The sequence below is a fragment of the Rattus norvegicus genome, chromosome 8 (assembly GCF_021556685.1).
Source record: "Rattus norvegicus strain SHRSP/BbbUtx chromosome 8, alternate assembly SHRSP_T2T, whole genome shotgun sequence".
NCBI classification, from domain to species: domain Eukaryota; kingdom Metazoa; phylum Chordata; class Mammalia; order Rodentia; family Muridae; genus Rattus; species Rattus norvegicus.
In genome coordinates, this window is record NC_141541.1 from 65026335 (window position 1) to 65044319 (window position 17985).

The following is a 17985-nucleotide window of genomic DNA, read 5'->3' on the forward strand; positions in this document are numbered from 1 at the left end:
CCCCAGGTCTTTGGGTCCCTGAGGGCCAGCGGGCCAAGATCACTGTGGCTGCCCTTGATGCCGCCAACCTCCTAGCCAGTGTGCCAGCATCTCAGCGCGGTCGGCATGATGTACTCTTCCAGATCACACAGTTCCCCACCCGGGGTCAGCTCCTGGTGTCCGAGGAGCCACTCCATGCCAGGAGACCCCACTTCCTGCAATCTGAGCTGACTGCAGGACAGCTGGTGTATGCCCACGGTGGTGGGGGCACCCAGCAGGATGGCTTCCGCTTCCGTGCCCACCTCCAGGGACCAACGGGAGCTTCCGTGGCAGGACCCCAAACCTCTGAGGCTTTTGTCATCACTGTGAGGGACGTGAATGAGCGACCCCCTCAGCCACAGGCCTCCATTCCTCTCCGCATCACCAGGGGCTCACGAGCCCCTGTCTCTCGAGCCCAGCTGAGTGTCGTAGACCCAGACTCAGCTCCAGGGGAAATTGAGTACGAAGTACAGAGGGCACCCCACAATGGCTTCCTGAGCCTGGCTGGGGACAACACTGGGCCTGTGACTCACTTTACACAGGCTGATGTGGATGCAGGGCGACTGGCCTTTGTGGCAAATGGGAGCAGTGTGGCTGGCGTCTTCCAGTTGAGCATGTCTGATGGAGCCAGCCCCCCAATACCCATGTCGCTGGCTGTGGATGTCTTGCCATCCACCATTGAGGTGCAGCTGCGAGCGCCCCTGGAGGTGCCTCAAGCCCTAGGACGTTCCTCACTGAGCAGGCAGCAGCTCCAGGTGATTTCAGATCGTGAGGAGCCAGATGTAGCTTACCGCCTCACTCAGGGGCCCCTGTATGGGCAGGTACTAGTGGGGGGGCAGCCCGCTTCAGCCTTCAGCCAGCTGCAGGTAGACCAGGGGGACGTGGTCTTTGCCTTCACCAACTTTTCTTCCTCTCAGGATCATTTCAAAGTCCTGGCTCTTGCTAGGGGTGTGAATGCATCAGCTACTGTAAATGTCACAGTGCAGGCCCTGTTGCATGTGTGGGCCGGTGGGCCATGGCCTCAGGGTACCACCTTGCGCCTTGACCCCACTGTGCTCGATGCCAGTGAACTGGCCAACCGCACAGGCAGTATGCCCCGCTTCCGGCTCCTGGAAGGACCCCGGTACGGCCGTGTGGTTCGTGTGTCCCAAGGCCGAGCAGAATCTAGGACCAACCAACTTGTGGAAGATTTCACACAGCAAGACCTGGAAGAGGGAAGGCTGGGGCTAGAGGTGGGCAGGCCAGAGGGCAGGTCCACTGGCCCAACAGGTGATAGACTTACCCTGGAGCTGCAGGCAACGGGTGTCCCACCTGCTGTGGCCTTGCTGGACTTTGCCACTGAGCCTTACCATGCAGCCAAGTTCTATAAGGTGACCCTACTCAGTGTCCCTGAGGCTGCTCGTACAGAAACAGAGAAAACAGGAAAAAGCACCCCCACTGGCCAGCCAGGCCAAGCAGCATCTAGCCCCATGCCCACTGTAGCCAAAAGTGGTTTCTTGGGCTTCTTAGAGGCCAACATGTTCAGCGTCATCATCCCCGTGTGCCTGGTCCTCCTGCTCCTGGCTCTCATCTTGCCTCTGCTTTTCTACCTCCGCAAACGCAACAAGACAGGTAAGCATGATGTCCAGGTGTTGACCGCCAAACCCCGCAATGGCCTAGCTGGTGACACAGAGACCTTTCGAAAGGTGGAGCCAGGCCAAGCCATTCCACTCACAACTGTACCTGGCCAGGGGCCCCCACCCGGAGGCCAGCCTGACCCAGAACTATTACAGTTTTGCCGGACACCCAATCCTGCCCTCAGGAATGGCCAGTACTGGGTGTGAGACTGCCCTGTGCCCAGATGCTGCCTACCCTCCAGGCCCACTGCTTCTGTACCCTGGTGTGGCCCGAGGATCTTCAGAGCCAAAAGGACCTTGAGATGCCAGGGGTGGAGGGAGCTGGGAGACAGTCTAGAGGTCCTGGAGCGAGTGGAGTCGAGAGCTGGAGCCTTCCTCAGCTCACTTAGACCTAGAGAGCCACAGGGGCCAAGGTGAGAGGCAGCTTAAGTCAGCTCACTGCAGAAAACAGGATAACATCCTCGATGGATCACAACTCCGGGTCCTGGGACTGTGACCTGAGATACGTCAAACCTGACTCAGACTGCCAAGGTCGGGAGAAGAGAGCACCCTGGGTTTTCCACCCCAGCTCTGGTCATTTGTTGTCTCTGAAGAACAAACTCTCCCTCCCTGGTGTTTTCCCGAAGCTGAATGGGGAGGAATGTTAGGCAATAGATTAATATATTCAAGGTGCAAGATGGGTGGGGTTGCTCTGGGGTTGGTTAATTTAAGGCAAGAAAGCTATTTAACATGGTGCTGGGCTAGCCAGACCTAATGGAAGCCCTGGAGTATATGGGATGGACAAAGGTCTGAAGCCATTTCACCCACAGAGCCCTGTGGCAGAGCATGGAAACATTGACGGGCAACCTTCAGCACTTGGACTGGGAGGGTTGGAGGCCAGTCTGGTGACCATGCGCTCCTCAAGACTAGGGAGCGGGTAAACTGGGGCACTTGACTCCATGGAGCCTTAGTGAATGGTGCTTCAGGGGCTCCGGACAGCTGTGCACTGTCTTGTGTTTGACTGTGCACTGGGCTCTGATTCCGTGGCAGCTTTGCTCCCTGGGGCAGGCCGTGTGGCCTAGCTTCATGGGGTGGGGATGGACAAGCTCTTGAATTTCCACCTCCTGGAGCGTTCCCAACATCCTCTCCTCTCACCTGTGCTGGCAGATGTGTTTGTTGAGATGGGACCAAAGCCCTTACACTACAGGGAACTTCAAGGGGGGAAACAAAATAAAAATAAATGCTCCCAGCCATAGCTCCTTAGCCTGGGTTTTGGCCTCCAAAGCCCTATCCCTCCCCAACCTCCTTTCATTGTGGCTACAAAAGCAAAAGTGAGGGAAATGGGGGGGGGGGTGGATGTCCAAGCTCGGGACACAGCGCATGAAGGGAAGAATTGAGTATGCAGACTTTTATGTGGAACCTTTTACAATCTCTACCCTTCACCAGGAGGACTGAGTACTTCTCTCAAGGAGAGGAAGCAATGTAGATACCATGCCCTGTCCAGCATATCATTCAGCTAGCAATGGGTCCTGAGGCCCCAAGTCTCCAAAAAAAAAAAGCCATTAAATGAGTGGCTAGGTGGATGGACAACTCTGGCCCTTTCTCTGAGAGGATGGTGCAAGATCAGGGGCAATGGAAGCAAACAGGGGACAGGGGGATCATCTGCTCTGGTAAATGGGCTGAAGTCGTTAGAAAAGAAACAGAGGGGTTGGGGATTTAGCTCAGTGGTAGACCGCTTGCCTAGCAAGTGCAAGACCCTGGGTTCGGTCCTCAGCTCCGAAAAAAAGAAAAAAAGAAAAAAGAAAGAAAAGAAAAAAACAGAAAGCTGGATTGGTGTCTCTTGCCTATGATCCCAGTACTTGGGAGGCAGGAGCATGAAAATGAGTTCAAAGTCATTCTTGGCCCTAGAAAATTCAAGGCCAATCTGGGCTACCAGAGATACTGTCTGAGAGCAAGGGAGGGAAGCCATAGATGTCTGCACTCTGGGGAAAACTTGGGACTTTGGGGCCTAAACAGGCAAGTTAGAGGTGAAGGGCAGAAAGTGGCCTTTGGCAGCTGATCTGTACCTGGGGACTAGGATGAGCTCCACATGTATCCCAGCATCTGTATCATTTGAGCCTCGCTCCCACTCACCACGATGTCCCCAGACAACCCTCCTTCATGGTGTGATGTTCATTTTAACATCTGGCCCCCTCGAAGAGGCTTCAGGCAGGAAATCTGGAATCCAAGTGGATTGCTGACAAAAAGGTCTCCAGAGGGACAGGGGGGACAGGGAGACAGAATCAGGGAAGATATGAGACTCAACTAGAGTCACACAGCAGAGTAATGTTAGTCAAGACCCAGCAAGGCTTCAGTGGTGCCACAGAGAGAAACACTGCTATGAAAATCACTGCCCCTCCCCTGAAGATGGCCTCCAGAAATAACTCTGCATCTCAGGCTGCTAACACTAGTTTCCTTTTTATAAACATGAAGTCTCTGGTCCCCAGGCTAGGAAGACCAAGAGCATCCCTATAAAACACTCATAGCCCTGCCTTGCCACTCCCAGGAAGTTAAGGCTGGATCCTCAGGGCCTTGCTACGTGAGCCAGCCTCCACCCCGAGTAAGGAGCTTCCCTGAAAGTGTAAGCAGAGATATGGGTGACAAACCTGCCAGGCAGGATCTGCCCTCATCTCCTGTTTCCCCTAGAGGACTGACAACACCCTCTATTCACACAGCCTGCCCTGCCCTGCCCCCAGGCACTGGCACAGGCTGACACAGCTCTGCTGCTCTGAGCCTGGCTAGGTACTAAGCTGGTACCCAGACATTGTACCCACAGCCATGCTAGGATCTAAGCCTTTCATGACACAGCCAAGCTGAGGACCGAACACAGTGTTGCGTGTGTGTGTGTGTGTGTGTGTGTGTGTGTGTGTGTGACCCTTTTAAATATACCCCTAAAACTAAAGAGTGGAATTCCATCCCCCTCTACTAAATAGCTCATGCAGGCTGGGGATATAGTTTTAGTGGTAGGATGCAGGGCTGGAGAGATGTCTCAGTGGTTAAGAGAGCCAAGTCTGATTCCCAACACTCACATGGTGACTCACAACTAACTGTAACTCCAGTTCTGGGGATCTAACACCCTCCTCTGGCTTCCATGGGTACCAGGCATACAAACATACATATAGGCAAAAGATCCATATACTTAAAAATTAAATCTTTAAAACAAAACAAAAAAAGAGGATTACATCTTCTCCTTTCCTAAGGAGCTTGTTCCTCCTGGGCTCTGGAGAGAGATAGGAACTGATCTGTGAACAATGTTTAAGATATTGAAAACTTAACCCCCTTTTTTTTAGAAAAAAAATTTTTTTCTCTTTTTTCTTTTTTTCGGATCTGGGGACCGAACCCAGGGCCTTGCGCTTGCTAGGCAAGTGCTCTACCGCTGAGCTAAATCCCCAACCCCTAGAAAAAAATTTTTTTATTTTATATATATATGTGTGTACACTGTAGCTGTCTTCAGACACACCAGAAGAGGGCATCAGATCCCATTACAGATGGTTGTGAGCCACCATGTGGTTGCTGGGAATTGAACTCAGGACCTCTGGAAGAGCATTCCATGCTCTTAACTGCTGAGCCATCTCTCCAGCCCTTAACCCTCTTTTTTATACACACATACACAAACACATGACCTGGTTACATATGTGAACATGGTATTTTCTCATAACATCTGGACACACAATACAGAGATCAGTACTTGGCTAAATAATATATAACCCATGAAAAATATATACAAGCTTTGGAAGCATGGGCCTTTCTCCTTGGCCCTCCCAAAGGCCTAGGAGCTAAGGAGTCAGGACATCCTACCCATTAAAGGATTTGTACCAACATCATTGATAAGAGAAAGTCATTTGCTGATGGTGCATGCCTTTAAGCCCAGCACTTGAGAGGCAAAGGCAGATGGAACTCTGAGTTCAAGGCCAGCCTGGTCTACAGAGAGAGTGCCAAGATGGCCAGGGCTACACAGAGAAATCTCATCTCAAAAAAAAAGAAAGAAAGAAAGAAAGAAAGAAAGAAAGAAAGAAAGAAAGAAAGAAAGAGAGAAAGAAAGAAAAAGAGAAAGAAAGAAAAAAGAAAAGGAGGAAGAGGAAGAGGAGCGGGAGGAGCAGGAGGAGGAAGAGAGGAGGAGGAAGAAGAGGAGGAAGAGGAAGAGGAGCAGGAGGAAGAGGAGGAGGAGGAAGAGGAGGAAAGAGAACCCATGGATGTGAGGGGGGCTTTCCGCAGAGACTCAGATCCCCAGATCTCTAGACTCAGCTTGGAAAATTTACTTATTACCTCTCAGAGTCTAAAGAAGGGAGCCCTTTAAAAGCCGACCCTTCAAGTGTGGTTGTTATGGCAATTGTGCAGTTCACTGAGTTAGAACACTCATCTTCCAATAGGAAGCCAGAGAAGTGCTTCTTCCAACTGCAACCCAACCTCCCCTGACCAATGAAAAAGCTTTTCACAAGATACACATCTTAAAGGAGTGATGGCCTGAGGACAGAGCTCCAGATTCTTTGGTTGGGTCCCTTTCTCGTGTACAACATGGGAGGAGTCCTGGCAAGTAGGTAAGGTTGGCCTGATGTCCCTCTTGCCCTGGGTCCCCTCCCAGTAAGTGCTCTCCTATGCACTTTGCAGTTACCCCTAAGATTACTCAGGTCTTGGCACAATAAGCCAAAATTGCTGAGGTAGCCAAAATTGCTGAGGTAGACACGAATAGAAATCCACTTAACCTTTCCTAAAGAGGCCCATACCTTCCAAAAAGTAACTAAGGAGCTATGATGTGTGTTGCCTCAAGCCAATGGAGCTGGCCAATTAGAAGTCCAGAATGGGAGAGCTAGCTGACTCTTGTCTGTTCCCTTCTCTTCTGACAGACAACTGGGCATTGCCATTGAAGAGACGGCAGGCAGCCACAGGAATTGAGCATGTTTCCATCCTCAGTGTAATGAATCATAGTCTTTAACTGAAGGCTGCTGTCCTCATAAAGGGCGTCACCTCCTCAGAGGGCCTCCTGTGGCCATCAAGATAATGAGTGGGTTGAATTGTGTTCCTTTCCATTTCAGATGTGAAACAACCCTTTGGCTAAATCGAGCAGTAACCAAGAAAGGACTTTTCTACATAAACAGGAACGAGGCTGGGGATGGAGATCTCCTGTTCCCAGACCTGAGCATTGTTAGCGAGAGGCTGAAGCTATTCCACAGCTAACATTCTGACGCTCTGTTGGGCGGTTTGCAGAGGACTCCCTGGATTCCGATGGTGCAGATGAATTGGGTTATCCTCTCTGCTGCCCAAAGTCCCCTGTGGGCTAACAGCATTACTTGTGAGCTTGTTAGAAATAAAGGGCAGGTATGGCAGCCACATACTTATCATCTTAGCATTTGTGGGGTAGAGGCAGAAGGATCAGGGCATCAAGACCTGGCTCTATGAGACCCTATCTTAAAGAAATGAATGACCAGATTGGCTCAGTGGCATAGCCTTCACCTAAGCAGTTATAAAGTTGCAAAAAGGAAATGAAGACTCCCAGGGCCCTTCCCAGATGGCTGAGTGAGATTTTAATAAGGCTACAGGCAACTGGAGTACACGCAGCACAATAAAGTTTATGGTGCATTGAAGACCACTCCTCAACCTGGAACTAGCGCATTATACTGAGGGACTGGAGCAAGGCAGGTCACAGTAGCACAGTCAGTAGCTGGGCAGGAAGGAGTCAGACCATCCAACCCTGTCCAAATGTTTTGACTTTTACTTCACAATGCCATCTGTCCTTCCTTGCAGGTTTGTAAATTCCCCCTACATGCCCTACCTCAGGGTAGGGTTCTAACCACTGGACTCTCCGGCAAGATCAAGAGAAGGAAATTATGTAAGAGATCTCTGGCAACCAGGTCTGGTCCGGTGGAGGTTCTCCAGGGAACAGTCCATTCCAGTCCTCCCCCCACCCCCAAAACCATCCCCTGGCTAGTGCAACAGCCCCAAACACACTGCTTTCTGCATCTGGGCTAGTCTCATCTACCAATGAAAAAAGACCGAGATCTCTGGACAAAGTCACCAGTCCCTGCTCATCTGGAAAGCCTCTGCCTGGAAGAATAGCAGTTGCCAGTAAGGGTAGAGGAAAAAAATTATCAGAGAGGAGGGGATAGGCCACGCAGACTTCTCCATCCATACCCGGTGGGTGGCCAGCCATAACGGCACACACTGTAATTTCACTACTTGGTTATCCAAGGAAGGTGGACCTCAAATTCCAGGCCAGCCTGGGCTACCCAGTGAGCTATCATCTTAAAACCAAACAATACCAAACAATGCAACTGTCCTTCCAGGCCCCGGAAGGAACATCTGGCAAAGTGACTCCCACCCTGTGTGTCGTCCTGGTTCAGAAAGAGACTTGGCCCTCCCCATTTCCCTCTCTGAATTGCTGAGTGTCTAGCCTAGGCAAAGGCCCAACACTTGTTACCTTGTAGTATTAGTTCTGTACATCCCATTAGAGTCCAGTCTGCCCCAGTCACTGGTATGCCCAGTGATAGGTAGTACTGGCTTGTAGTAAACAGGTATTGCTAGAATAAAAACACTTCCTTTTCCACAGAGATACCCTCAAGCCAAAAAACTTTTGGCTCCAAGGTGCTGGTGCTACCACTTTGAGAATGACTTTGGTTCCTTTGACTCTCCCCACCCCCACCCCCCAGGGGTATAGTTTGGCTCCAACTGCTACCTTGTTGCCAGGAGCTCTGCAAGAACCCAGGCAGGTAGAGCACCACAGTCTGAATTTCTCTCTGAGTGTCTGCTTCTCACTCCCAGCCCCACCCCCACCCCACCCTCACCCCTCTACTCACCACAGCTCCCTCCTACCCACTATTTATGAACTCTATGAGCAAAACATGTTTACGAATCTTTCATGGGAGCTCACCTTATCCAGACAAAAGCCATAAGCAATGCAGGAGGCAAACATAAACCAGTACCACCTCCAAGACTTCTCCTGCCCCGACCGTAGTGGTGCAGAACCTCTAGATTGGATCAGTCCCTGTTCAGCAAGGCTGTCCATTCTGAAGGGCTCACTGAAGCCAAGTAAAGGGTGAAGAACAGACCCAAGGCACCTTACCTCTCCCTCCCAGAGGGCCTTGCATTCTTCCTTCCCAGAAAAGAGTGTCTTGCCCATAGCTGTACAGTGACTCACTGGCAGTGCTGGGCCTCTTCGAGGCTTTAAACACTGCCAGCATCGTATTTCTTCACACCAGAAGAGGGCATCGGATCTCATTACAGATGGCTGTGAGCCACCACGTGGTTGCTGGCAATTGAACTCAGGGTCTCTGGAAGAGCAGTCAGTGCCCTTAACCGCTGAGCCATCTCTCCAGCCCCAGCATTCCATTTCTTAGCAGTTGGTTTCCTGATAGAGAGGCTCCTGGGGCAAGTGTGGTGGACAAGGGACACACCCAGAGACCTTCAAGAGAGCCCAAGCACAGTAGGAGAACCCCAGAACCCTATTGAAACCTGTCAGAGAAAGTGGGCCACTCTTAGAAGGCGAGACACAGGCTGCGCTGACGGATCACTCTTGGCTCTGCCTGTGAGCATGGCAAGGCCCAGACAGGACGTTTCTACACCCTCAGAGGGGTTCTGCTCTTCTGTTCAAGACTGCCCAGAAAACAAGATGGCCCCCCTGGTAAAGATGCCTACTGCCAAGCCAGAAAACCTGAGGTGTCTCTCTCTCTCTCTCTCTCTCTCTCTCTCTCTCTCTCTCTCTCTCTCTCTCTCTCTCTCTCACACACACACACACACACACACACACACACACACACACACACACACACAGAACCACCTACCCTCACGCACCCCTCAACATCCACTCAGTTAGATCCCTGAGACCCACATGGTGGAAGGAGAGAGCTGACTCCTGCAAACTGTCCTCTGACCACACACACACATGAACAAAAGTCATAATTTTTTCTAAATTATTAATTTTTTATTTTATGCGCATTGGTGCGAGGGAGTCAGATTCCCCTGGAGCTGGAGTTATGGATGGTTGTGAGCTGCCATGTGGCTACTGGGACTTGAACCCAGGTACTCTAGAAAGCAGCCAGTGCTCTTAACCACCTAGCCACCTCTGTAGCCCCCATGACTTCTTTTTCAAAGTCCACCTCAGTGTCAGGGGACTGAATGCATAAATGGAAAGAGGGGGAGCAGCGACAGTGACTGTTACCTGACGTAGTTGTACAAAGGCCACTCACCTAGTCTAATTCAAGACAGGATAACTGGGCCGAGGTTATTCCCAATCTAGGGGAACTCAGGTCCAGCAGAACTCAGTCCCAGCTTTCTGACTTGAGTCTCACACTTGCTTTCATGTCAGTCCCATTTCCTGTCTCTACCTGGATCTATGACAGACCAGCTCCCACCACCTCACAGATTTCCCTGGATCTCAGGAGTGTCTACCCTGACCCCTATGTCTGACACCTCTGGCTCATGTGCTGGGAAGCCCATGCTGAGAGGCACATCCTTGGCAGCTGGTAAGGTTTAGCTCTGCCCAGCTCTGCCAATGAGTTGCTGTGTGACTGAAGGAAAGTTACTCCGTGTCTCTGGGCCTAAGGCAAAGTCCCATCAGGAACACTGAAAATCTGTGTGTCCCTGGTCTGACAGGGTATAGAACCATCTGTGATGGACTGGATCTTTGCTGTCATCAACCTTTCAGGAACAATCCTTTAAGATGCAGAATGGGTGTAGCATTGGGGTGCGGCTGAGTCTCGGGGACAGATCTGTTCCCGCCTGGACTGAGTGACTGAAATGTGGTTGCTCAGCTCTACAGCAAACATACCAAGAGTCAACGGATGGGACATGGTCATTCTTCCCGCAAATGGACTCTAAATCCCACTTAGCTGTTGCTGGCCCAGCTAGGCGGGGCTTCAAGGCTGGAGAAGAGGATGCTGCAGTTCTGCTGGTTGGGGATAGCAGATAACCAACGAATGATAGGACAAGACCGGAGGGAGCTCTCTGGGCCTCTGGTGGGCTGGAAAAGGCCAGGGGACACCTCCTTCCCTCCTCGAGCCTGACTGAGAAAGAGGGAAGTACACTCTGTGTGAGTCACTGGGACTTGGGGGTGTGGGAGATGATGTCAGGAACGAGGCATGCTCTCAGCCACCAGCTGTGATGATGGCAGCACACACAAGCCGGCGAGCACATACTCACAGAACTGTCACGTGACCCGTGCACATGCATGCGCAGAGGAACATGGAGACCACAGTCTACACATGCACTGTCTTGAGAAGAGCTGACATCCCTGCAGATGTCCGGAGTCACTTGTTCTGAGCAAGGCACTGTGTTAGACATGAGGCATTGCAGTGACTAAGCTAGACAAACCCAGTTGCCATGGATGCTGCTTCATACCTCAGTAAATAGCTTTTCGCCTGTAATCCTAGCAGGTTAGGAGGTAGCGGCAAGGAATGCAAGGTCATCCTTGGCTACAGAGAAGCGTGATGCTCATCTGGGCTATATGGGACCTTGTAGCAATAAAATAAAATAAAGAGGGGCTGGGGATTTAGCTCAGCGGTAGAGTGCTTGCCTAGGAAGCGCAAGGCCCTGGGTTCGGTCCCCAGCTCCGAAAAACAGAACAAAAAAAAATGTTTTAAAAAAAAAATAAAATAAAGATAAACAGATAATATAACAAAAATGGGCCTCGTGATTCATCCCTTTAATGCTATTCTACTTGGAAAGTCGAAGTAGTAGAATGGGAGCCCAAAGCCAGCCTGAGGTAAACAAAAATAATCATAAGTAACACTATAGTTACATCCTGGGCTACACAGTGAATTCCAGACCAGCTTGGCCTGCAGAGAGAGACCTAGACTCAAAAATAAAATTAAAACCAGATGTCATGGCTCATGCCCTTAATCCCAGCACTGGAGGGACAAAGGCCGGTGGATCTTGGAGTTCAAGGCCAGCCTGGTCTACAGAGTGAGTTCCAGGCCAGCCTGGTCTACAGAGTGAGTTCCAGGCCAGCCTGGTCTACAGAGTGAGTTCCAGGCCAGCCTGGTCTACAGAGTGAGTTCAAGGCCAGCCTAGTCTACAGAGTGAGTTCCAGGCCAGCCTGGTCTACAAAGTGAGTTCCAGCACAGCCAAGGCTACACAGAGAGGCCTTGTCTCAAAAACAATAAATATATAAAATGAAAAAATAAAACAGGGAATAGGAAAAAGATAAATAAAAAATAGATGAAGAATTAACAAATAAAAACTTTTTCATAGAAAGGTTTGCAGATAAGATTATGAAGTGTCTGGAGTTGGCTGGAAAGCTGGATATGAGGAAAGTCAGACTGGCCCACTGTTTATCATTATGAAGCCAAGGGATGGCCTCATGGAACCTGCTAGACCAGTTTCTCTATTTTTGTACATGTTTGAAATAGCCCATAATATAGAAAGCTAAATACTATCATTACCACTGGTAATAAATGAGATGAAAATTTAAGGGCAGGATAAGGGGATAGAGGCACTAGGAAGTCTCTTTAAAGTGGATGGTCAAAAAGACTTCTTGGAGGAGGTAGCATTCAACCATGATGGTGTGCATCTGTAATCCCAGCGCTGAGGAATTCAAGGCCAACCTTGGCTGGATAGTGAGTTTGAGACTAGCTTGGCTACATGAGACCCCTACCTCTAAATAAATCAACAATAAAAACTGAAATATCAATGTGTCCTCTCTCTCTCTCTCTCTCTCTCTCTCTCTCTCTCTCTCTCTCTCTCTCTGAGGGAAGACCTTTCCGGTCAGGGAAAGCCATATGGATATGAAAGAGGGAGCCATAAGAGGCCTGCTGAACTGGTGAGTCTAGAGTTGCAGAAGCTAAGGGATGAGGGAGCCCACGATGAGAGCAGAGGGTGTTGGGATGAACCACAAGTATTGCATTTACCACCTATGAAAAAGTGTGTCCCTGTGTTTGCAATTGTTAAACAAGCCAGTGCGATATGTAAGTGTTTGTCATTTCCTCACCTGCGCAAAAGAGAAAGGCAAGCCTTAGGGAAAGCCTTGTAACCCCCAAAGCCAAGTGGTTGAGGAAGGAGTGTGGCTTTTTTCATAATAAAGTGCTGGTGGTTTGAGCTGGGGCAGAAAGACAAGCAGATTGTCTAGGTAGGAGACTGAACAGACACAGGGAGCAAGGCAGAAGGGAGAACAAGTCAGGGCCGTAGGCAGAGGGTGCCACGTGGAAAGGCAAAATGGCAGAGAAGTCAGGTTAAATAGGAAGCTAACTGCAACTGCCCCAGCAAAAGGCTGGCAGCTTTAAACTGTTTAGATGTCCCGGTGTCTTTATTATTAAACCTTAAGTGGCACCCTGAAATTCCTGGAGTAAGATGGGACCCTGACAGGGGAGCTGTAATCTATCTGGAGCATGGAAACAGTTGGTTTGATCTGGAATATGACTGCAAAGATTACTCCTACTGGAGTTTGCAGAGTGCAAGCCTGTAGTGTGGTAGTGAGAGTGCCAGCTTGGAATTTCTTTTCAGGCTTTGCTCTCGGATGTGGTGTGAAGTATGACAGCAAGAACAGAGCTGTTTGATTTCCTACCCTGGGACAAGTGACTGAGGTTTATATTTTACACATCAAAGCAGACCTGGCCTCCAGATTCTTCCAACATCCCTCAGTCCCTACCTGGCATACACTGCCCCCAATCCTGAACTATCCAGCCCAGGGACTGGGCTGCCCTTCCCCAAGAGGCTCTTCCCTATATAATCCAGACATTTTGCTCTCCTCACTCTCTCCTGCTCTTGCTTCTTCCCCTTCTCTCTGCTTTCTGCCCTCCCCCGCCCCGCTCTCTCTCCCCCCTCCTGCCCTGCACCCCCCCCCCATGGTGACTTCCCTGGCCTTGGTCCTTCTGGCCAGTGAACTCTCCCAAGAGCAGCTTCCCAATAAGCCTGCATTTACTATAATATAATCTGGCTTGTATTGGCTCGTTTCACCGGCAGAGAAATAGCCTATCACTAAGCACTGTTCCAAGTCTAGCCCTGAGCTCTAAGGTAAGGTTTTGGGCTTTCTAGGCTGGGAGACAAGGAGCTTGATGGCTATGACAGACAAAAGTCACTGAGTGCTACACTCTGGCAGGTACACAAACCACACAATGAATGGATGCGCACACACTCTGGGTATCTGGAACCCATCTTCTTTGACTCGTTCTTCCCCATGGATGACCCCCAGACTCATTGCCATCTCTCTGGCTTAGCCCCAGCACTAACAAGACCCATGTCTCCTTTTTCCCCTGACAGCTCTCTTTGTCCCTTTAATAAAGGGAGAAAAGGTTTTCGCAATTATTTTTGTTCATTTTTTTTTTGTTTTGCTTTAGAGACAGGCTCTTGCCACAGAACCTGAGCTGGTGGCCCTGGAAGACACTATATAGCCTTGATTGCTTCAAACTCTCAGTATCCTTCTGCCTTAACCTCTGGTATATACCTGCCCCACCCCCACCCTCACCCCCACCCATCTCCCCATGCCTTTGCCCCCCTGGTTCACCTGGCTCTGACAGTTCTTAATGGAGTCCTGTTCCTGCCTCCAGTTTGCTTCCCTTGGCCTCTTCTGTCCAGAAACCTGCTTTTCAAACTGCGACCTGAGGCCCTATAGAAAATGATCATTCAACAAATATTTGTCTAGCACTGTCTGTGGGTCAAACTCTGCTCTTCTGCCTGCTGCCATGAAGGCGGAGCCTCACACACCGTCTGGATTGCACAGGTTACACGTCTCGTACAAGTGACTCAGTGCCCCTAAGCTACTGTCTGCAGAGCTTGTTAGCAAACCTAGGCAACTCAGCAGGATTTAGCCTAAGGTGTTCGGTAAGTATAGCACACAGTACGACTAAAAGCTAGCTACTGATAGACACTCAGGCTTGCCTTAGCTGGCTATCTGAGAACATATTACACCCGGGAAAGTAATAGTGTCCACACTTCTAACCCTGTGGTCCTTATAGTCATAACCGCTGTTGGAGTAATGTGGGGGAGAGGTGGAGCTGAAACTGAATGGTGACTTTGCTGATGATCATCTCATGAATCCATCCACGAGAGACCTGGATATGAGTCTGAGTCTCTTCGACCCTGGGATACGCTGTACTGTGTGTTCTGATCTATGTGATGGCCAGTGGCCCTGAAGACCATCCCATCCAGACTGTGGATACCGTAATGTCCAGAAACTGCTCACTATAGAGACAATGTGGCAACATGGGTGAGGACCCAAGGCCTGGGGCTGGTAGGAGACTTGGGCCCTGGTTCACCCATGCTATCTACACTTTACAGGGCTTGCCCAAATTATCTTTTCACCTAGGGAGCAGGATGCCAGAGTTCTTGGCACTGCCTTTCTCCAGGGCTGCTTTGGCTGCACCCAAGACCAATAATATCAGCTATTCCCCAAAGAGGGTTTCCTGTGACAGATCTGCCCATTGGATATGTTTAGAACCTTCCCAGCAGCCACCTGGAGTTCCATGGTATATAAAGGAAAATGGGAACCCTGGTGCAACTAAGAGCATCAGTGCAGCACGTACTAGGTAAGACTTATACTGGGCTCATCAGCTCCACAGCCTCTTGTGGTGGAGGAAAAGGAGCCAGAGCCTGTGGCTGCCTACGGGTCAGCAAGACTGCATGATGGCACATCATATTGCTCCCACTCAGAGCACTTCTGACAAAAGGCAGCAAGGTGGCTTGGGTCCCATTGCACACCAGCTAGCCTCCAACTACCGTCCTGGACACTAGCCACTTAATTCTTCGAACAGGTGACCCCAGTAGCCCAGGCTAGGTACTGTCTCACTCTGGTCTAGCACTTCCCTTTTCCTCTGTAATATTGATCATCTAGTTGTGGAATAATGACCTCCCAGTGTCCACCACAGACTGCACTGGGCAAGCCACGGGGCTTCAGAGAGGTTGAGATTCAAGGGTTGGGACTTCTCAGGAAGTTGCAAGGACTGTCAGCAGACTCCGGAACCTTCTGTTCTGTGGAATGGTGACAAGGGGACACAGGCTACAGAGGGACCTTTGCTACCTCCTGATACAGGGGCAAGAGAACCCAAGGTTGGGTATCACGGGGCAGGTATAGGGCAGGAAGCATCCCCTGCCATCAGAACCAGCTTCAAACACAAGAGTCAGTTATATAGGAAACAGCCAATAGCATTGGCCTTCAGGGCCAAGGAGAGGATAGAAGCAACGAGAGAAGAAAAAATATGAAGAAAAAACCCAAATCAAAGTTAGTGGATTTTTAAAAATTAATCTCTACAGGCATAAACACTGTCAAATAGTAAACCTAACCCTTTAACATGGAACAAACTTGAATATGTGAGATTCAGCTTCTCTGACAGCAAGATGCAAAAGGTCTTCAAATGTGTCAACAACCCCTGGAAAAGGAGGCTTCCCCACAGTGTTTGAGATTATTTTCTACCATGCGGGAGAGTACAGAGAAGTCCAAGGCAGGCTAAGCCAGATGTGTTTGTTCACATCTGTAAACCCAGCACTCAAAAGGCAGAGAAAGGACTGCTGTGAGCTCAAGGCCAGTTTGAGATTCTGTCTCAGCTTGGTAATGGCGATGCACCCCTTTAATTCTAGGACTCGGGAGGCAGAGGCAGGTGGACCTCTGAGTTCGAGGCAGCCAGAGTGAGTTCCAGGACAGCCAGGGCTACACAGAAAACCTTTTCTCAAAACAAACAAGAAAAGATCCTGTCTCAAGACAAACACATGAGGATGAGTTAGCTTCCTCACTCCTACTTGTAAAGAACCCAAGGCAGGAAGACGTCTGTCTTTCCTTTTTTACCCCACTGGGGGTGCAGAATGTAAAGTGGGACTTCTCAGCCTCACTCAACCCTCAATCCCCTCACCTTTCAGCAGCTTCCTGTTCCATCACACTCAGAAGCAGAGATCTGCTCCCTCCGATCTTTAGACACCAGTGAATTCATCAGTGCTGCTTTAAACGGGGACTGGGTTCAAGAAGCCTGCCTGGGCAAATCCCTCTTCCCTCTGGCCGAGTCTGCCTCCGGAATGAAATTGAGTGGCTGACCAGGACTGGCCCGTAAAACAAAGAGGCCACAGCTATGTGTCAGACACTGCTTTTTAAACAGAATGAAATGATCTGATGTTTAACCAATAAAACAAAAACCAAGAGAAAACCATTTATGTTATTATGTAGATTCCCTGGGGCTGGGTTTTGCAATCGGCCTCCACTACGGGTGGTAAATTCTGACATTTTTCTATAGTCCTCTTGCTAGGGCTAATAGTCTCTTCCTGCCCCTGTGGTAGAGAGAGAAGCCTGAGGGTGGTAGTAGAGAAGCAGGTTGGGGTGGGTGGGAGAGCTGTGTAGGTTTGGCTCCTAGAGGTCTGAGTCAGCAGGGCAGGCAAGGCAGGGCCCAGTCCACACTTGCTCTTGGAGAACTGGGTACAGGAGTGTTCCTCCCGCCCAGGGGTGGGCCCTGTCCACCGCATCCTGGCTCCTTCTCCCTTAGAATTTGAAACTCAGCTGCAGTCGGGAGATGCTCTGGAGCTTGGAATTGTGGTTGGTAGGTTCAGCCAGGGGCCTTCTTCAGAACAGCCTGGTCCTGAGGACTGGCTCAGGGTAAACAGGACCAGGCCAGCCTTTCCAGAGCTGTGCTTTGGCCCCAGAGCATCCTCTGACCCTCCTGGGTGAGGTGGTCAGGTACCACCTTCACTAGGACTCAGGGTCACTGTCTGTAGAGTAAGTTGAACTTGGGGCCGTGGGTTCATCTTGACTAGACATCCAGACGCTCTGAGCACATGCCCCATATGTGCTCTTTTTTTTTTTTTTCCGGAGCTGGGGACTGAACCCGGGGCCTTGAAGCTTGCGCTCTACCACTGAGCTAAATCCCCAACCCCCATATGTGCTCTTGTAACTTGCTCTGCATCTGCTCGGGGACACTGGGCCTCTGTCTGGGCTGTTTGTCCCTCAAAGTTCTCTTGAGTGTCTAATGAATTGCTCAAGGGGTCTTGAAGTGACACAGGCACAACTCAAGCGGCATGTACTTATAGAACACCTTTGTTGTGACTCTGGCTATGCAGGGTTGCTATTGTGTGCTGAGGACCGCGTTGTCGCTGCGTAGCAAAGTGGCTGAGACTTAACCTGCAGATAGATGGCAACGCCTGAGTGGTCATAGCTGTGAATACAAGCCAGAGTACGGCCGTGTGACCAAGGTGTGCTTATGTTAGCACAAGAGCTCATGTGTGTGAGTGGTCACCTGTAGCCTTTTGGCAAGAGTATGGCTGTGTGCATTTGTGTCTGTTTGTGGCAGTACATCTACAACCAAAGGACTGTGTCTGAGGCCACAGTGCCACAGCCACGGCAGAGATGCACAGTTCTCCTTAATCCTAGAGAGGGCAGGATACAGGCTCTCAGGTCGGCCTCCATTCCCCCATCTCTACATAAGCACAAAGC

The 17985-nt window shown here is 50.3% G+C and overlaps 1 protein-coding gene across 1 annotated transcript in view; it reads left to right on the forward strand.

Annotated features, from left to right (window-relative positions):
* Cspg4 (chondroitin sulfate proteoglycan 4) overlaps positions 1-2867 on the forward strand; it is a 35064-nt gene extending 32197 nt beyond the window's left edge. Inside the window, 1 exon segment of the mRNA NM_031022.2 lies at positions 7-2867. Within this exon segment, the coding sequence (NP_112284.2) occupies positions 7-1841 (1835 nt within the window). The 3' untranslated portion in view covers positions 1842-2867.
* The last annotated feature ends 15118 nt before the right edge of the window (positions 2868-17985 follow it).